Genomic DNA, 21,863 nt, shown 5'->3' with positions numbered 1-21,863 from the left:
TGCCTTCGGGACTGCCTTGATTCTTGGTGGCATAGATTCAACAAGGTGCTAGAAACATTCCTCAGAGATGTTGGTCCATATTGACATGATAGCATCACACAGTTGCTGCAGATTGTCCTATAATGCGAATCTCCCATTCCACCACATCCCAAAGGTGCTCTATTGGATTCAGATCTGGTGACTGTGGAGGCCATTGGAGGCCATTGGAGTACATTGAACTCTGTCATGTTCAGGAAACCAGTTTGAGATGATTTGAGCTTTGTGACATGGTGCGTTATCCTGCTGGAAGTAGCCATCAGAAGATGGGTACACTGTGGTCATAAAGGGATGGACACGGTCAGCAACAATACTCAGGTAGGCTGTGGTGTTTGAACCATGCTCAGTTGGTACTAAGGGACCCAAAGTGTGCCAAGAATCCCCTACACCATTACACCACCAGCACCACCAGCCTGAACCGTTGATATAAGGTAGGATGGATCCATGCTTTCATGTTGTTTACACCAAACTCTGACCCTACCATCTGAATGTTGCAGCAGAAATCCAGACTCATCAGACCAGGCAATGTTTTTCTAATCTTCTATTGTCCAGTTTTGGTGAGCCTGTGTGAAGTGTAGCCTCAGTTTCCTGTTGTTAGCTGACAGGAGTGGTACCCGATGTGGTCTTCTGCTGCTGTAGCCCATCTGCTTCAAGGTTCCACGTGTTGTTGGTTCAGAGATGGTCTTCTGCATACCTTGGATGTAACGAGTGGTTATTTGAGTTACTGTTGCCTTTCTGTCATCTTGAACCAGTCTGGCCATTCTCCTCTGACCTCTGGCATCAACAAGGCATTTTCACACCCAGAGAACTGCTGCTCACTGGATATTTTCTTTATCTCGGACCATCCTCTGTAAACCCTAGAGATGGTTGTGTGTGAAAATCCCAGTGGATCAGCAGTTTCTGATCCGTCTGGTTCTAACAATGATGCCATGTTCAAAATCACCTAAATCCCCATTCTGAAGCTCGGTTTGAACTTCAGCAGGTTGTCTTGACCATGTCTACATGCCTAAATGCGTTAACGAGCAGTTGAACAGGTGTATCTAATAAAATGGCCAGTGAGTGAAGTCTGCTATTGTGAAATGCAGCACCTTTTGCTCAGATTCATCAAGAATTTCCCCTGGTTTTGGATTTGTTGTCATGTGGGGGCATGTAAGAAAAACAACGTTTTGAAACTGAAATACGAATGATCTTTTTTATGGGTGAAGTATTCCTTTAATTCTCCACAGGTCTTAAGCTCTGGCTCTGGCAGTACCACTTATGAGAGATAAAGGGAACCAACCATGGACTAGTATTTCCTTTGTTTCCGTAGTTACCAGTCAGCAGCTTATGTAAGTTGAGTTTTATCATCACACAGGCCAACAGTGCGCATGTGGAGCTAAAGCATTCTGGCCTCGAGGATTGTTCAGTTTGTGTTGCTCGATGTTGACAGTTCACCAGCCGCAGATCCAGTGTGACTAAACTAATTATCTGTTACGTGATCCATTGCAAACTTGTGTTTTGCTCCACCTTGTCAGTGTGTGTGTGTGTGGGTGCATCCCATGCCAAGCTGCTCCAGTGTTAAATTGGCCAACTAAGGAATAGAAACCATGTAGCTTTCCGGGTAATCCTCAACCAGTGGCAAGGATTTCAACATTTCAACGCACGCATGCAGAGAGAGAGAGCTTTGACTGAGCTGCTCCACTGGCTTCTAACACAAAACATAATTATCACCAGGCTTAATTGGTCTCACTGGTGGTACCGAACAACTCGTGGCTGACAGGCCGCAGATGAACTTCAAACATGTGGACGATTCTGGTATCAATTTAGGGGAAATTGGGTTTCTGTGTGCATGCGTGAGTATGAGTGTGTCGGAATGTGCATGAACCGAGCTGATTAAGACACTTAACGCTCTAATCAAAGGCTGCTGGCTTCGTAATCAAAATCCAGCTGACTGATGTTGGTCATTAAATTACCTCATGGAATCTTAATTTTTTACAAACTGTAGCATTTTAAGCAAACTAAAAGATGGGAAAGCGAGGCATGTGACTTCAAAGCCATTCAGGGATGTAGAAGTAATCAGCAAAAAGGCATTATTCACGCTGATTACAGCTGAGATGGAGACATAACGCAGAACAAGCTGGCAGTGCGGAAATCTCATGATAAGTGCATCTACAGTAATTATCAGTGCAAGGAATGTCCTTTTGTGGCTATGAAGTGTTTATCTAAATAGTTGCTCTTGATTAGTTGACCATTTGTTGCCCTTATCCTGCCCTTTGTCATGTTGGCCATTTGCCTGATGAACACCGAGTAGGACTGGAAGTTGCAGAAGCCAAATGTAAAGCTATTAATATTAACTCCACCTTTAACAGCTGCAACATCAAAATGATAACATTACAATAAGGTCTCACTGATTACAATCCAATAATGTAATAAATATTATTCTTTGAAAGGCCCTTCTCCATAGTAAGTACTTTTACTTTGGCACTTTAGGTATATTTTGATGTTAATACCTTTGTACTTCTTCCACCACTGCTTAAAGCTGGGGTAGGCAAACATCTGGAAAAAGTAGAAATACAGAGTAGGCAGCAGCTTAAGAGATGGACCTTCGGTTGTAGCATCTTAAAATCAGCCAGCACAAACCCTCCCAGTGGGACCTGTACTTGCTACTGCTGGCCACCAGCTTGTATACAATGTTAATACCGTATTTTTCCAAATAGTAGCCTGGGCGTTTATTTCACAAAATCGATTTTGACCCCAGGCGTTTAAAAGAACCAGGCGGCTATTTGCTCAAGGCCTTTATTTCTTTTTGCAGCGACCTGCACCAGGCCATTATTTGGTTACAGTTCCTGTCCAGTATGTTTTTTAGTGCAAAAATACTGTATAATGTAGGGGTGAGTTCGTGTACAAAAATCTCTAAACATTAAGAGTGGGTCATTTTTTTCGTGTACACGTGTACGCAAGTTTCACCGCTGGGTGGTGCTATTGTATTATACAAGTAAAGCCCCAGTTATCCGAATACCAACCAAACGGGCCATTTAACCAACAGTTACAGGCCGCCACACCGAAATACCGCCATTCCGATGGTGCAGGTCAAGGCGATCACGGATATTTGATGTGGGAAAGATGTAGCCAGATGTATTACCTGTTTTAGATATGTGGCTGTCTGTCCGTCCGTCCGTCCGTCCGTCGCACGAGTCATGTGCACCACTTCACCACCGACCCGTGCGTAAAAGCGCAAACAGTCCCTCAAGGAGGGACAGCCATGAGGCAATGAATGAGGAAATAATCGCCCGGGCGTTTAATCGGACCGGCGTTTAATACGCAAAATGGGGTCAAACCCCCGGCGACTATTAGGTGCCCGGCGGCTATTTGCCACCGGGCGACTATTTGGAAATATATGGTAGTTCAACAAAATAAAATGATCACAAATTACACATTTAAATAGCTCCCAAATAAGGCTGCCACATTATCGACTAATCTGTCGATTATTTCTTCGATTAGTCGACTAATCATTTCATCGAAAAATGTGTTCAAATGTTGAAAAATGTCGGTCTGTCTTGCCCAAACCCCAAAATTATGTCATCTAATGTCTTGTTTCATACTCACGCCAAAGGGTTTTAGTTCACTGTCACGGGAGAGTGTGTAAAGCTGCCAATATCTGAACGTAAGAAGCTGCAGTAAGAGTATTTTGGGGCACTTTTATAGTACTTTTCTATGAAAAATGACTCAAACCGATTAGTCGACTACTAAAATAGTCACCGATTATTTTAATAGTCGATTAGTCTTCAAAATAGCCACCCTTTGCTCTGATTACTGCTTTGCACACTCTTGGCATTCTCTCGATGAGCTTCAAGAGGTAGTCACCTGAAATGGTTTCCACTTCACAGGTGTGCCTTATCAGGGTTAATTAGTGGAATTTCTTGCTTTATCAATGGGGTTGGGACCATCAGTTGTATTGTGCAGAAGTCAGGTTAATACACAGCCGACAGCCCTATTGGACAACTGTTAAAATTCATATTATGGCAAGAACCAATCAGCTAACTAAAGAAAAACGAGTGGCCATCATTACTTTAAGAAATGAAGGTCAGTCAGTCCGGAAAATTGCAAAAACTTTAAATGTTTCCCCAAGTGGAGTCGCAAAAACCATCAAGCGCTACAACGAAACTGGCACACATGAGGACCGACCCAGGAAAGGAAGACCAAGAGTCACCTCTGCTTCTGAGGATAAGTTCATCCGAGTCACCAGCCTCAGAAATCGCAAGTTAACAGCAGCTCAGATCAGAGACCAGATGAATGCCACACAGAGTTCTAGCAGCAGACCCATCTCTAGAACAACTGTTAAGAGGAGACTACGCGAATCAGGCCTTCATGGTCAAATAGCTGCTAGGAAACCACTGCTAAGGAGAGGCAACAAGCAGAAGAGATTTGTTTGGGCCAAGAAACACAAGGAATGGACATTAGATCAGTGGAAATCTGTGCTTTGGTCTGATGAGTCCAAATTTGAGATCTTTGGTTCCAACCGCCGTGTCTTTGTGAGACGCAGAAAAGGTGAACGGATGGATTCCACATGCCTGGTTCCCACTGTGAAGCATGGAGGAGGAGGTGTGATGGTGTGGGGGTGTTTTGCTGGTGACACTGTTGGGGATTTATTCAAAATTGAAGGCACACTGAACCAGCATGGCTACCACAGCATCCTGCAGTGACATGCCATCCCATCCGGTTTGCGTTTAGTTGGACGATCATTTATTTTTCAACAGGACAATGACCCCAAACACACCTCCAGGCTGTGTAAGGGCTATTTGACCAAGAAGGAGAGTGATGGAGTGCTGCGGCAGATGACCTGGCCTCCACAGTCACCGGACCTGAACCCAATCGAGATGGTTTGGGGTGAGCTGGACCGCAGAGTGAAGGCAAAGGGGCCAACAAGTGCTAAACACCTCTGGGAACTCCTTCAAGACTGTTGGAAAACCATTTCAGGTGACTACCTCTTGAAGCTTATTGAGAGAATGCCAAGAGTGTGCAAAGCAGTAATCAGAGCAAAGGGTGGCTATTTTGAAGAAACTAGAATATAAAACATGTTTTCAGTTATTTCACCTTTTTTTGTTAAGTACATAACTCCACATGTGTTCATTCATAGTTTTAATGCCTTCAGTGAGAATCTACAATGTAAATAGTCATGAAAATAAAGAAAACGCATTGAATGAGAAGGTGTGTCCAAACATTTGGCCTGTACTGTATATATAAACCAACAGTTGTTTTCCTTCTTTTTTAGCAAAATCCTAAATGATTGAGTTGGTTTTTTTCCACCAGGATCTTTATGCTCCACCATTTCTCATGAAGCATGTAGGTTTATATCACAAAAGATTTACAAAAGGTTTAATCACTTGATGACTCCCATGTGTGCACAGCAAGACTGCTGCCAGAGGAGCCGCTGAACGAGTTTCCTCTGCAGAGAGAATAACTAGCTAAAAGAGTGAGAAGACCGGGCCTGTTCATACATTTTGGAAGCTGAGGTCAAATCAATAATAATTTTGCTTTCCATGCTTGTTGTTGCCATGGGTAACAGTATGACGTCAATATGTCAACAAGCTAAAAAAAAAATTGTAGTTTTTTGATGATGATATTAAAAAATATACCGGTATCATAATGAATGCGATGATATGGCACAGCCCTAGAGGGGAGTCGAGGCTGTCCGGTTCCCCGGAGCTGGGGTTTGTGCTGGCTGGATTTGGGTTGCTGCTGCTGCTGACTGGGAGTCCCTGTCTCTCATCTCCTCCTGGTGAGGTGGTCTTTAGCGGTGGGTTGTGAGGCAGAGGACGCGCTGTGATTCGAGGCTCTAGATAAGTTTAGGTTCATAAACTTGTGGCTGCAGCTGTGAGCTTCGGTTACCAGAATGCTAACTATTATCACCATTTTTGTCCAATCCTTGAAACCCTTCACTGATATTGACACATTTTATTTCGTTTATTGTCAGACTCTCATTTAAACTCTCTTTGTTGTAAGTCTGTGTTCCTTTTTCTGGGTTGCTTTACAGTGTAGACAAGTAAGTTGCTGGTGCTGGAATAGCAACTTTCTTTGCAGGATTCTCTGCCATTAAATCAGTCTTTCGAGGAAAGGACGTCAAAAAGCTTCTGAATTTGTGCAACAGCCAATAGGAACGCCCTCTCTGGAATAACCTATGATTGGCCAAAGTGTCCTGTCACAGGCAGTTTTTCTGAAGCCTGAAAACAGAGCGGAGAAGAAGTCCAGAAGTCCAGTGTTTCCTCTGTCCACTTCAAAAGCAACATGCTGAAAGTTTATAATGGGATTTTTGCCCGGTGATTCCAAAATGAAAAAGCTCACCCTATTTTTAAGTCTCTGAAAATACACAGCGCCAGAGTTGTGTTCACATTCAGCCCATCTTCCTACTTTGCAGTATATGTATTTAAGTTCCATAGTGAGTACAGGAGAGGAAAGAAAGGAGCTGAAAGTCCACAGTGCCAGACAGTCACTGGGAGCTGCCCAGTCAGCTGGATGGCCGGATGTGTGTGTTGGTGAGAGAAATACACCTGCTGTTTAGCCATAGACACTGGTAGTCGAGGTTAGCGGGAGCAAGCTGAGAGCTGCTGCCAGATAGGGATTATAGCTTTGACATGTGTGTGAGTGTGTGTGTGTGTGTGTGTGTGTGTGTGTGTGTGAGAGAGTGTGTAGGTGTGTGTTCACAGAAACTATTTTCCTGTCACGCAGGCCAAGGCCACAGATATTCAAGGTGCTCATACCACAATGTTCAAACATTTGTTAGCAATTAGCCTCGGCCACAAAACTGACTTTCAACAAAACACATGGACCCTCCCTCTCCCTCCCTTTTTATTTTTTTTTTCATCCTGTCCCTTTCCCAGTCCCTCCCTCATTTTCCAGTTTCTTTGTTCCCCTCCCATCTCTCTCTCTCTCTCTCTCTCTCTCTCTCTCCCTGTCTTTCTTACCACCCTTGTCCTTTCTCTTCATCCCCTTTTGCTCCATTTCCTCCCTCCCTCTCTGAAGTTGCACATGGTTTCTGTCTGAGAAGGTTTAGTTTCCTCAGGCCCTGGATGGGAGAGGGATGATGCCAGAGAGCTTCAAGCAAACACACATGTTCCAAAATTAAGATGAGCCTTGACCCGTTTCCTTCAGCATTGAAAGACTTGCAAGAATATCTGAGATAATCTAGAAATCAGACAGTTTTTTAGATTGAAAAGGTGCCTTTTTCTTGCTCAAATGGAATAACATCCAGTGTGGCTGAATCCGAAAGTGCTTGCTTGTTGTTCATCAAGTTTTTAAATATGTGGAAGTAAGACTTTTTGGGACTTTTGGGCTTGATCTGTCTTTGGAAAACTGGGAAATGTTTCACGAATGAGCTTGCTGGCACCTCAAAGGTACATTGCTGACTGGCTTTGTTATTCCTGGACTCTTGCTTTGTGGGGAAAAAAAGGTGAAGAGGATTGCAATATCACCACCATCAAGTTGGGCATCAGCAAACTAGACCACAAGTTGTTTGTGAAGGATTCTCAGAGGGAGGAATCATGAAAGGTAATGTCTCAGAATTCTTCCGTGTTGTTATAATGTGTTAATGAAGCACCTATACAGTCTCCTACTACATCACTCTGTAGTCATGGAAAGAAAACATTCTTTACTGATGCCTGGGTGCATTTGCTAGTGTGAAAAACACTTAAAAATGTAAACAGGAACAGTATCTGTCATTGTGGCATACAGGCAGGCACCTGCACAGGGCACCAGCGACCACATATGCTTCTCATCTGCTGTGAAACTTGGCAGTGTGGATCCTGAGAAAGTGCCGGTTTGTTGTTGTTGGACATGAGACTTTGATCAGTCAGCTTTAAATCTCTATATGTGTGTGTGGGTGTGTGTGTGTGCGCGCGCACCACAGTCCTGTTTCATAAAACATAAAATGTTCCCTGGCCCTGCCAATCTGCTGCAGATTGACTTAATATCCCCCTTTAGAAGAGGGCGAGTGAAAGCATAACATCTGAATTTGAGCTTTTTCACAACATGCCATGAAAGGAGAGCTGCCACCGTCTTTGAAGAGGGCTGGGGCTTTTACATGGTTCCCAGACATACAGTATGAGAAGTGAGAGGCTGACAGAGATGGAAGGATACAGTGGGAAAGAGGAGATAAGAGAGGGGGAGTGAGAGGGGGCAGGAATGAAACCCACATGTGGGATAGCAGCTTGAAAAATGATGTTGAGTGTTGACATATTCATTACCGACAGTAATTGGCATATGATGGACTTGTTCCTGTATTTATTGTTGTTGTTAACTGAAATCTATCTGTATTCTTTCCTCTTTTAAAACTTGGCGTCTCTTACCTTGGACTTTGTTTTGATGGCGTTTCGGTATCAGTGGTGGTGCTGTTTCATTGACCACTTGCGATAAAATCCTCATCCAAACATTATAGCTTAGCAACCGTACCTTTTGGTTAGTTTACACTCCAATAACTCCAGTTCAGCCGACGTTAGCATTTCAATTGTTTAGTCATCATCCTAGGCGCCATTTCTCTTTCATTACAAACCTTTTACATTAATGTAAAAGGTTTGTAATGAAATAACATTCTGGTCTTATATTTTTTCTTATTGTAATTATATAGTTATTGGCTCTATACTGCAATAAAAGAACTGCTGTTCTTCTAGGTAATGTTGGCTGACATGGATCAGCAACTGGTGAGGTTGCTTAGCCTCAGATGATAATTAAGATCCCTTTTGCATGGTACTCATTTTAAAATAAGTCAGCTGACAACAAAAAAGTCAGCTAAAGACTGTTTTCTAACTAATGCAAAGAGTTAGGTACGTTAGATGGATTAGCTAGCTAGGTACAGCCAAAACAATTTCCCAGCAACGGTTGTCATTTTAGCCAGGAGAGTAGACGGTTACCAACTGGAAATGAGAAGCTGCTTTTGGCTTCCTCTACTGGAAATCAAGGAAAAAGTACTCCAGTGAATTGGTGCCATGCCATTGTTCCGATGGCCCAAAATTTTAAAGCTCAATTAGTCCGGAAATTGCCCCATTAGACCAAAAGCCCAATTCTCTGACACCCCATTATCTCCAAAACAAATGGCTATGCTCCAAAGAGACATTTCTCCGAAAATACACACTCCCTGCAGTCAGTGTTAGTTTGCCAGCTGTGTTTGAGACTCTGAAATAATGTACAAATGTAACATATCCGTAGTTTACAGAAACAGACAATGCTTCTTTGGTTTGATTTTTCTTATTGCAGGGAGTGGGTATTCGTAGAAACTGGACTAGCGTTTGTTTTTGGAATGATAGGCTGTCAGAGAAATGGTCTTTCCATTCAATAGAACATTTTCAGGACTTCGGATTTCACTGCACATAGCAACTTCTCAGATTATCCACTGTTTTTTGTTTTTATGTTTTTTTAATTTTCAATCTTCTGCTGGAAGAAAAACAATATACAGCCACCTAGTGGTATCATAAGTAGGACACTGCATTTCATGAAGGCCCTGCAGTGTGGTTTTGGAAGCAAAAAGTGAGAACACCACACTCAGAGCTCCTGGTGTGCTGTGGGTGTTTCATTGAGGTTAATTAGTTAATTACTTTCAGGTTAGTGCAGTGACATACTGTCTTGGTCTTGATTATATATAATGAAAACCAGGTATTACAAAGTAAAGGTTTTTACAAAGTGAAGCTGTTTGTAATTGTTTTATTCCAGTCTGTGGTACAAAATTGCAAAACATGTATCCAGGTGCCAGTTATTGCATTAGTTATCAGTGTACAAAAATTCAATTGCTCAATATGGTTTTAGTTTTTTTGTGTGATGTGGGGTCTAAGTTTTTAGTGTCACGTTTTTTCCCTTAGAGCTGGGAGTGTGTATAGAGTGGTGCAGGGATGATGTTTATTTGTTGGCTAACCAGGAAGTTAGCGTCATCCTGGTTCCCTTGACAAACAGCTAAAGGGATTTTTCCATTGGATTTTAGATTATTGCAGAAATGCAACTCTGTGGCAAACAAAAGTTTATGATACTTGCATGTTTTGTTCAGCAAGATCATCTTCACAAATTAACACCACTTTTATGACTTCTGAAGTGCAAATGCAATCGCCGGAAGTAAAAAAAACAAACAAACAAACTAATAATAGGCTATAAACGAACTACACCACGGTTACATGACTTCAGCCTCTCCATCACAACAAAACATGTAAAAGCTTAAAAATTAATCAATGGAGGGTATTAACTGATTTATGTTGTAGAGCAAAAAGTGAAAGTCTCTGAAGCTTGTGTTAACCACAGACCTTATTTTAGGCAGCTAAAAAAAAAAAAAAAAAAAAACATTCAAAACACCCACTGACTTCGAGACAAGGGATCTGGGAGTGCTAAAATGCTGACTCATTTTTAGAACTCGTGCCTGCACCACTGTATCATAGTAGGATTTTAATTTTTCACGAGTGCCTGAAGGAAATCAAGAAAAGCGTACAAGTAAAGACAAAAGAAATTAAATCAAACTAAAATTCAAGTAAGCACACTGTGTCCACTCCTGTCGAGTCTCGAGAAAAGAAGCTACCATGAAGTACAAGACGATACAGCACATTAACTCCTGAGAACATATACAGTACTCTGCACAGCCAAACAGCACAGGAGGTCTGTTAATGTGGTTTCCAGTCTTGCTGAGAGTAGGTCCAACCCTGCCCGACCAGAACCAAACATGCTGCCTCATACATTCCTAACAGGGCTGGAGGGGAGGGGGGGAGTCAGAGGAGGTGAGGCAGGTGTATGGCTGGCAAAGGAGAAGGAAAGAGTGAGGGAAGGGGAGAAAAGAAAGGGGGTACAGAAAGAGAGATTTTCTTGTTTTCAATTCCATTTTTGTTGTGGCAGCGTTATGAATTTACAGTCAAAGCATCTTGAATTTGGTTTGAAAGGAGAACAAGGAAAAAGTCATATTGACTTGTTCTTTCTGTAGCCAGTTTGCCCTTTTTCATTTATTTTTGCTTGCTTTGATTAATTGTCTGAAATGTTTCTGCTGGACTTATTCCTGTTTTTACACCAACACTAGTAGCAGACACATAAACATATTGAATATACAGCAACTGGATACTTAATTAGGAAGGCAGTGGTGTTGGTTAGTAGTAACAGCTGTTAATTTATTCTAGTTAACTTACTTTTATTCACAGGCAATGCTGTTTATGTAACTTTTATACTGATAAGGCCAAAGGTATGGAAAGTCCTGTTCATATATCTCTGTGTACTTTTGGTTTGGTTTCTCTTAATTCCAGTTAAGCTGAAGTGTTGATGCTACAGCATACAATGGTTTCTCAGAAAATTTTCTGCTTCTAACTTTGTGTTAACAGTTTTTCTGTCAACAAAACAAATACCCCACACACAAACACCATGATATGGCCAGTAGTAATTTGTAAATTCATTGCTAACTTTGAAGTGATTTACCAGATCAGGTTGCACCATGAAAACTTTAGTTTTGATACAGTTGGTATTTGTAGGAATGCCCAAAAATATCAAGTCCTTTTACAACAATGGGGAAAGTAAAGCATTTGCTACCATGCTGAAGAGTAAGAGTTACTGTGTGGCTTTTTTGCATGTCAAACAAACTTAAAACCCCAGAGTTAGAGGGTATTTTTTAATCCGGACTCTATTTTCCTATGTTTTTGTGTCTATGTGACTGATTAGATCAACATGTTTTAAATTGGTCCAGTATAGAGCAGGGGCAGAAGCCAGGCTGCAACAAAAACACCCAGGGCATGTTTGTACCATCAATTAAAAGTGCTTATTTTTGCCACTGAGAGGCTCCAATTGTTTATTTAGGTGTCTGACAACACCGTTGAAAGGTTCCCTACAGAGATAGACCTTTCTTGTAAAAGAGTAGGATCTTTTTTGTCAAACAGCCCCAAAATTGCTTTCGTCAAACCCACCAAATTCCATTTAAATAAACAGTAATTTTATCATCATTAAGCACTCTTCATTCAGAGTTGACAGACACTAAATAAGACTCACAAAAAACTTCTTGGTTAGTCTTTCCACTTTTCTACCAATTACCAATTGTGGTTTGGTTGTAATAAACCCCTTAATTCACCCAGTAGGATGTAAGAATATGCGGGCTCTATACAAGCTTAAATTACACTTTATTTAAATGGAGTTTGGTAGGGCTTGGCGATGGCAATTTCAGGGCTGTTTCAGGTTAAACAGAAAGGATGTAACCCTCTATCCAAACAGTGTTAGATTGTTAGCCACTGGTAGTTTTTTAGGTTCCAAATCTCAGTGTTGAGTAAAGTTAGTGCTACTATAGTGTCTCCAAATGAGCATGGTATTCTGATGGTAGGGTAAGTTTAATCAACCATATCTATGATAAATATAGTAGTTAGGGGTGTAACAGTACACAGAAATCTCAGTTCGGTACGTACCTCGGTACACAAGTCACGGTTCGGTTTTTTTCGGTACAGTGATGAAAAAAATAGACAACTATTAAATATCTTTTACCTATTGGTAACCTTATTAAAACATACCACCACAGCAGTTAACTCTTTTTACACAATTTTTGAATGAAACAAATATATATAAAATCCTGCTTTTTCACATTATTTGAATGAAAATAGAAATATAAAAGTGAAAAATAAAATCCTGCTGTTTTTTTAACTCATTTTTTGAATGAAAAATATAAATATACATTTTTGCTTTAACAGTTTTACTCAATTAAAATTAAAAGTATAGTGCGGCTGATCAGCCTAAAAGCCTGCTCAGATTCAGTTTTACTAGGAACTTACTTAGCTTCCCCACTTTGTTAAAGTGCAGTAAACAAAACATGCTTATATCTAAAGTGCAGCTTAAACAATTTTACTCAACTCCAATGGCGTTGATTATTTCTTTAGCGCGATGGTCAGGGAAACGCTCTTTCTTTTTAAACGACGACGATATCGTAGTTTGCACCAGATTGCTTTTTCTAGTCGTGCCGGTTAATGTTCAAACTCGGGTGGTGTCGCTTTAGATGTGTTAGCATGTTAGACGTGTTTCCAAGTACATAGCCGACCGCTGTTCTGCAGTGTCGGCACACTGCTTTTGTCTTGTCCACTTGTTTCCATCTTCGTATTTTACCCTGAAACCAAAGTGTTCCCAAACGGAGGACTTAAGGTTTGCGGGTGGGTCTCCAGGTTTGTCAGGCTCACTTGCCATGTTGTCAAAATGCGAGAATGCGCTGCGCAAAGTGAAAGCGGAGATTTACTGCACTCAAATTCAAAATACTGCCGCGAGTCATGTCCGCCCCCCCCCCCCCCCTCCCCTACAGATTCGAGGTTGCTGGACAGTGGCCCGTGAGATCAGTATGTTATATGAACATTATTCCTTAGTCTCTGTGACATATTAGGAGGATTTTATGACTATTTGCTTTAGATTTCTTACATATAGCTCCTTTAAGATTCATTTGTGAAAATTTTCCCGGATTACATAAATAAGCAGAATTTTCACCCATTACCTCGTTAGTTTAAACAGGTAATATATATTAGATAGCTAGCTAACGTTTGTTTTTTAGGTTGGTTCTGTTTGCTAATAGTTATACATGGCAGTTAGCGGGTGTACATTTGTAGTGACAGTCAGTTACAACTAACTTAACATAGTTTGTGTGGTGCAGCCACTTTTGATTCACCCATGTAAATATACAACCCAATCAACAGAGAAAAGGTTGGCCTGGTACATTCCTGCAAACCAAGGATACGTTACATTTATATGTTATTATGTAGCAGATACACTGAAACTTTCAGCAACATTGTGGTTAAGGCATGGTTAGGTATGAGCACAAAACTGCTTTGTCATGGTCAGGAAAAGATCATATTTGGGCTTAAAATACCCAGTTTTGGTGGCACAATCACTGCTGTAGAAGCCGCTGATGTCTTGGTAAAAATCAATCACCTTTCGAGACACTATCCTGGTAAGAAGCACAGTGATTTCATGATTAAATAAAAACAAACAAAAAAACAAACAACTTGTCATAGCACTATCCCCAATGGATGAAAAACACCCATGTTTAATGGCTAAAAAGTGGCTTGAAACACAGCATTGACTCACTATAACAACCAGCTTTGTTGTTTGTTGGTCTCAGTCGTATGCAGCTTGGCAGGCATCTCACCTCAGTGTCACAGCATCCCCTGCTCCTCCCAATGACAAAGTCAGCTCATTAGTCACTTTAGAAACACTGATATGGTACGTATGAAACACACAAATATAACCTATTTGTGATCTGCACAAGCATACAATGCCAACATTTTCTTCTGGTGACTAAGCTGAGATATCCCTATTAGTAAACACTAATGTTATAACTAGACGAAATTTGAATTTGCCAACAGCTGAGGCAGCTGGCTTGAGGTCTGTCCAAATTGGATTGAGCAAGAACTTGATCGTTAACCACAATCTCAACTCAGGTGTCTTTACTTTATTTTGGAAAGCTTTTCTTATTCTAATCTTCATTATATCTCTGGAAAATTCCTGTAAGTGATCATGTGAAATTTGAGGGCAAGTAAGAAAATGGAGAAAGGCCCGCAAATAAACCATTAGGAAAATATTGTACACGCCCTTTGGCCTTGAAGCCCTGTAAACCTAACCAGGCTTGTCTCCGTGTCTCAGCCTGGCTGTCCAAAGTGGTTTTACTCCTGAGAAAACATGATGCATTTATGGGATCGTGACTCTGAAAATCTCCCGTTTCACTGGCAAACCACAATAAAAGAACATTTCCTTGTAATGGCTCGTCCATAACTTGAGCGTTGCAGTCTGCAGCAACACATACCAGGCGTTTATAGTTTTGCGAGGAGACCACACATTCCAGTCAGAGGGCACCTAAATGGCTTGGATGTCAACAGAGGTTTGGAGAGGGACTCATTTGGCTTTATGAGTTGTGGTCAAGACCTCCGCTCTGATCTGGAACAGGGCCCATCTCGGGACTCCTGGTTCCACTTAAGGCTGGGACTTGCTGAGGTTCTTGAGGGGGATTTTCTGGTCAAAGTAACTTAAATGAATTAATGAAAGAAAGGAACTTCAAAAAGCATGGCATGTTGAATCTGTGCAACTTTATGTATAGAGGGCATGCCCATTTGCATGTTAAATCGGATCAGGGAGTGATGTGGTGAGGTTAAAGGACATTCAGGGCATGTAACTCACCAAGGATAACATTTTGCACAATCTCCTGGCACAATTTAAATCCAGAGGGGGAATGAGGTGAGGGACAGGGTGGGGAAGGGGTTTGGAAAGTCCAGAACCCCCTGAGAAGAACCACCACAGAGGAACCACAAACACGAAGTAGTTCGGATGGTTAGCTGACTCAAGTACAGGCCTGGCGCTGCGTTCGCAAACACCAAAGGTCCTATGGTGAAAGAGGACGGAGGAAGGAGGGCGGACTGACTCCATGTGGGTGAAGAACAACATCCTGATATTTTCATTTTGATGTTTTTTTTTTAAACTTCATCAGGCTTATCTTTTAGTCCTGCTTTCACTTGCAACCCTGTGGGTAAATCTGTACTTGATACTGTACATGTATCTATATGGAACTGATTAGAAACTATCCTAAATGTTTAGAAAAGCTCTGTAAACCTGTAAAATTTTCATTGGTGTGGTGGCTGGTTTACCATACACCATCTGAACCAGCAACATAGAGTCTGTATCCTGACTGAAACTACAACAAGCTCCTACCGTAATATTTTCTTCAGGCATTTCGAGCTTTCGTCTGTGAGCTGATCATCTTTTTGTGGAGCTGTCAGGCCTCATGCAATAACATTTTTGTATTCACTGTAACTTCTTTAATTCTGTAAGTTTTGCTCACACAAGGGTTGTCTAATTCATTGAACTCTTTTAACTGCATAAACTTATCAGAAATTACAAGTTTCAGTCTGATGAATGCCACCTGCTCAGATGTGCATTCGGGAGATGCGCATTCCCAGGATTTTATCATTAACACAATTGACAGCCCTGAAATTGCCAAATAAGGCTACCTGCTACACTCATGGCAACATTACGAGGAAGGACAATAGATGCTGTCTTCCATTTACCTTCAAAGTGGGAGCTGGTAATGGCGTAACACCCAAGCTGATCGTATTCCAGTACAACAAGATGAAAAACCAAGATGACCACCACCAGGAAAATCTATGTTGTCATGCCAAACCGACATCAAAGAACTAGTAGCAAAAAAAGGCTGACCGCTGCACAAAAATTTGTGCTTCACATAGGTTGTTTGTTTGCTTTCCCCACTTCTGTTTCTCTTCTCATGCGTTGAGCTGAACTAACCAATCCAGCACTAATTCAGCATGCATGATCGGTTTAAAAAGAGCCAACTAGTGTGACAGACGCGCACCAATGGCCCAACATTGACAGTGGGCCAACCATCAGCTTGGTGTGTTAGGGCCCTTAGCCATTGTTAGCAATGTCAGTTAATAGCAATGCATTACGCTGTATTTTTGCATGCAAACACTGTGGCAACATGTCCACAGCTAGAAGTTGGACAGTATTGTATATATGACAGATTTAATGAGACACAGCTAAGGAAGCAGTAATAAGTAATAACATATTGCTACAGATTTCACTTACTGCTGATGGGCAGAGCAGCCATCTTTTTGGCTAGCCATTTTGAGGTCAGGGTTGGTGAGGTTCTTTTGATTTTAAGTCAGAAATGTAACTTCAGGGAGAGTCCCAGCTGAAATTTCCCACTGGGAAATTCTAAATTCCCAGTTCAAATGGAGCGCAGAGAGTCTGAGTGAACTCTCAAACATGCAGTGATACATGATCTGAGTGATGGATGACGTGTTTGTGTCTTGTTCTGCTTTGTGACCTTGATTTGATAGTGCTGAAATGATCTCTGTGAGACCAAAACGTTGCTCTGTTAAATTAAAAATAAGTACAGCGTGCAGATGTTTCATCTGATTTTTGCAAGCAGTTTCAGGAAGGAGAACGATCACATATGGGTGTGATGTTAGGGTGTCTACATACATGGATTGTAGTTCTTATTTCACCAATACAACATTTAAAAGTATTGTTGTATTTCAGTTCAGTGATCTTGACCTGTGCAGAGCCGCTTTTAAAGTTAGGTATAAAACCAAAGACCCAGGTGTCAAAATAGCCGTGATGTAATTAATCACAAAAAGTATTCTTGGCAGAATTTGGAAACATGGTCATTTTCCTGACCGTGTTGTACTTTTATTGAATTATCCACAGTTCAGTACTAAATCCTTTGGAAGAACTCTTGGAAATGTTTAGTTTTGTTAAACACATTTTTTTCAAGCCTTTCCTGGAAATACACATCCTTACAGTATATTTACTTATTGTCACAGCGTAAGTACATGCTTGCTCGGCTCTCAGTGTGTGTTTAAACTGCAACCAAGGTTTTCCATCCTCAGTGTGCCTCACTGTCTGGATAAACAGCCAGCGACACATGTCTGGTTCGGTCTTTTTCTGCAGAACACAAAGCCGCAAATAATCCATTCAATTCATTTTATAGTTTCAGTTGCATTACAGGTTTTTCCATAGAATGTATTTCTGAATTTGATCCAGACAAAGCTTTAATATTGTCACAGATGTTGTGCATTTTACTGGTAAATTGTTAGTTGTTAAATTCTTTATGCTACAGCATTTGGTCCCACATAATACATATTCAGATATGTTGTTTTTTTGTAAGCAGTGCATCTCAGAATGAACATCCCCCAAGTCCTTATTTAAACTCTAACATTGTCATAGCATTGTCACATCATAAAACAGATTTATTTTAACAATTTTGGAGGTTACAAACAAATGTCATCTCGAAATATCAAAGTGGACTGAGACCTTGTTGCGAGGGTGGTCTTGAATGATCCGATCCCACTCAGTTACAGGAAAGTGAAGTGCGTTACCTGTTAAACACGTCATAAAGGGTTTTTACAGATGCTTTGCTGCACCAAATTTTGAACCAAGTATAGCAAGCAAATGTAAATTTTAAAGAGACAGAGCGCGTCCACTGACTGAGACTAAAGTAAATAGAGTTTCCAGTAGTTTCAATGTTTTGCCATAGCCTGACTGCATAGGTGTGACCTTGGAGGGGCCGTGTTGTCCTGCTGTCACATCAGCTCAGTTCTGCTCTGTGAGTGTTGGACAGGTCGACTTCCTCACTAACGAGACAGACGGGAGGGTTTTTTTCCACAGAGAGTGCAGGGAAAACATAAGGAGAGAGAAGAGAAGAGGGAGGGAGGTGAAGGAGGAGAAACATGACCAGGGAGCAGATATTTGAGGGTGGATACTGATGGAGATATTTTGGAATTTTAGCTTCCAATAGCAAATAATGTGCCAACATTTAGACATTTCAATCTGACCATTTTCATGCCACAGAAGTCCAAAAAATGACAAAAATTCAGTTTCTCACCAGACGTATTTTAATCAGGGTGGGAAAGTCTCTGAAACAGGATTAAGACCATATGGGACGTGAAAACTCTCCACTGAAACCCAGATTAATGATGGTATCTGATGCTGCTATTAACCTCACCATACTCCCACTACTTGTACCACTCTCTCTACTAATACTGCCTTCAGATTGAAGTCGTAGGTTTGATTTTGGGTGCTTTGCCTACATTGTTATGTTTCTAATAACACTTGACTGACTTGATATCAGCAAACTGGGTTATGAATCAGTGGGTGCATTTACATGGACAAGAATAACCCATCAATGAGGCTTATCCTGATCATGATCATTTTCAGAATATGTTGTTTAAATAAATGTTTGGGTAGTGTCACCTCCAAGGCTCTGTACATCAGCGCAGAGAAATGGGATTGTTCATATTCCCCCATTATATAAAAAATGCTAGTAATGCGGTTACTGATTATTGCGGTCTGTTTGCTCAGGCACTGTGATGTTTACAAGAACGAATCGATGATAGGAGATGGGAGCAACAGGAAATATTGAACACAACACTGTACATTTACTTCCACTTTACAACTTAACAAATTTCAGCCAACAGCTGTCTGCTCTGAATGCATCCACATCTCTTTCTGTCTCTGTCTCTCTCTCAACCACGCACACCACATAATTACCACTCACCTGACGTTTTGCCTAAAAGCAGCTACGTCACTCTTATAACACTATTCTCCACTCCAGTGCCAGCCTGTCACTGTCACTATGTAGGACAGGGGAGCAGTGGATGACAATCCGCAGCCTCTTTTATTACTGAAAGATAAAACTCATGTTTCTTCACGACTCCAGAGCTGAGACGCTGTCGCTGCCATCATTTATTTGTATTTCTGCTGAGTCACTCTGCTGAAAGAACACCTGAGCAGGTAGTTGGCGGCTCTCAATAACCATTATAAGGTGTTTATTTCATTTGGAGTCCCTCAGATACATATTTTGGTTTCTTGTAAGTGGGATAAGGGCTTATCTGGGATTCTGAAAACAGGATATGGTGTTTACATGCACAAAGACATCAACAGGATACTCCAAAAACACAATCATATACGGGTTAAGGCCTTTGCACACTGAATAAATTTTTTTCATCATCGATTTTCTGCATTTTTCGCATCCGTCAGAACCTTTTAGGGACATTTGATTTGGCGGTGGCACACAGCAGCGGCAAGACAGAGGAACGGGGCACACAGAATAATTTCATAGCTCAGATAGCTCACTTTCAGGAAGTCAGATAGTGATATTCAGGTGGATGATGGTGACGAACCACACACAGAATGTGGAGACAGAGAGGGAGGACAGCTCCACCCTGTCATGTAGCTGTGGTGCCAAACTAAAGACAGACAGGGAGGGAGTGGTGATGGCCAGATAGGTAACTCCAGTGGAGAGGCAGAGGAGGAAATGCACCTTTTAATTTTGTCATGTATTGCCAATTTTCACAAAGAATAGAACAATAAAACGCATCAGAATCAGTGTGCAAGACTTAAAAAAGAAACATTCGAAAAACATGGACTTAGTGTGCAGACCTTTATTCGTGTCCATGTAAACACACTCAGAATAACCTTGAAAGAGTTTGTGCAGCTCAGCCTTTGTCTCGTCCCTGTGTTTGTGTATATGTGTGTGTTTTAGTAACTGCAGAGCAACAATTTATCTGTTATCTGTTTAGTTATCTGAACTTTCTGTCAAAAAATATTGTGTGGACATGTAACATTTTGTCCTTCTCACTTTCTATCTTTTAAGTCCTTGTTTTCTCTCCTCATGTCCCTCTGTCCTTCTTCTATCATTATGTCAGCGTCAGTGTTTTGTGACTCAGATCTGACCTCAGCTGTTCCACCGGTGGCTGACATAAACATCCACGTCATTCAGGCGTTTGCAGGCCAAGTGTACTTTTCTCTATCAAAACTTCACTGACACTGTTTTTTGAGATAATGTCATGTGTTTTCTTTATTTGGTTTAAGCCAAATTTAAACAAAAAGTTCATTTGTGGGAAACCTAACATTTAGATTCTCAAGTTTCATCCGTGTTTGTCACCACCTATCCCATAATACTACATGCAGACTGTTATTTGCTTCTCAAAGACTGAATACAAATAAGCTATTCTGCCTTTGAATTCATTACGAATATACAATTTTAAGTCAAATATTTGTCTTGTGTAGAAATGCCAAGTACACATGGAATTATACATTTTCTATCTGATAAAAAACATACTTTTTTATGACAAATTATGTTTTTGACACTTAGATATTCATCAGAAATTGTGTGCAACTACTCCTGGTTTTATTCTCTTCCCTAGCCATTTTTCTCCTTCTCATTCCCTATGAGAGGCCAGACCTCTCCTCATGTTGAGCTGATTATGTGGTTAACCACAGATATTGATCCACAGCAGACATTTTGGTTTCAGAAATTATTTTGCAACATTTTATATTGGCTTGAGAAATGGAATAAAAGTGAATAACTTGAGATCCTTTTACAACTCAAAATGAACTGTAAACTAGTAAGTCCAGGTTTACAGTTACACAACACATTGAAAGGACCAGAGTTGGGTTTCACAGTGGCAGTGACAGACAACAAAAGTCAGGCTTTGGCTCTTTAAAAGTTTGTAGCTCAGTGTTTATGCGGAGGACGGCAGATTTATTCAGCTCGGATATGGAATAAATCCAACTGATTCAAACCCACTGACTCTGTTTCTTCTCAAACCATTGTATGCTTTCTGTGTTCCAATATTTAGCTGCATTTTCACCAAAAATGGTGAGAGACATCTGAGAGAATATGATTGGATGTCAGTAGTCAGCTGGTAGCCAAGCAGCCAATGGATAAGCAGCTGATACCAACAGTAGTGTAATGAAGTAATAATACTTTGGTATTTTTTGAAAGTATCTAAACTTTACTTAAGTTTTTGTATTTCTGTCAATTTTTACTTTTACTCCACTACATTTTTTACATGAAATGTATACTTTTACTCCATTAGATTTCCCCTAAACATCTTGGTTAATTACTACAAATTAGGGAAGAAAGGGAGGAGGAAGGGACATACAGACAAATGAAGGAATGGGAGGGAAGGAAAAACTGGGTTTTGTTGAGTTCTGGAAAAAAGAACTTGTTTTGTGTATCATCAAAAATTCTGACCACTAGTTTTTACTTTTTCTTTCAATACATAAGTGCATTTAATATCAGAAAATTACTTTTGATACTTTTACTCAAGTGCGGCTTTCATGTACTTTATCCATCTTGCTGCATTCACATGCTCCCAGGAGGGTCCCATTGTCTGCGTTGGGAAGTCGTTCTTCTGACTTTGTTGTGGTCATGAGCTTTAAGTCCTAATGTGGAAACAACGTGGATGCTACATAGATGATGTGTTGTATTTTATTGCACAGTGTTTAAACAACAGGTTGATAACAGTTTGAAGCTTTATATTAGAGACTGACTTTGTCCCAGACTTGTTGCTGCACCAGTACATCCCCTG

At 40.9% G+C, this 21,863-nt stretch overlaps 1 protein-coding gene across 1 annotated transcript in view; it reads left to right on the top strand.

The window, feature by feature from the left end:
* Positions 1-7,011: 7,011 nt before the first annotated feature.
* Positions 7,012-21,863, top strand: part of scara3 (scavenger receptor class A, member 3) — a 35,366-nt gene continuing 20,514 nt past the window's right edge. Inside the window, exon 1 of the mRNA XM_033649427.2 lies at positions 7,012-7,560. Coding sequence (XP_033505318.1) covers positions 7,554-7,560 — 7 coding nt within the window. The 5' untranslated portion in view covers positions 7,012-7,553. The remainder of the gene's footprint in view (positions 7,561-21,863) is intronic.

This window comes from Epinephelus lanceolatus, chromosome 13 (assembly GCF_041903045.1).
Source record: "Epinephelus lanceolatus isolate andai-2023 chromosome 13, ASM4190304v1, whole genome shotgun sequence".
In the NCBI taxonomy this organism is placed as follows: domain Eukaryota; kingdom Metazoa; phylum Chordata; class Actinopteri; order Perciformes; family Serranidae; genus Epinephelus; species Epinephelus lanceolatus.
Note: the sequence above shows the minus strand (reverse complement) of the source record. Positions and strands in the feature narration are given on the sequence as shown.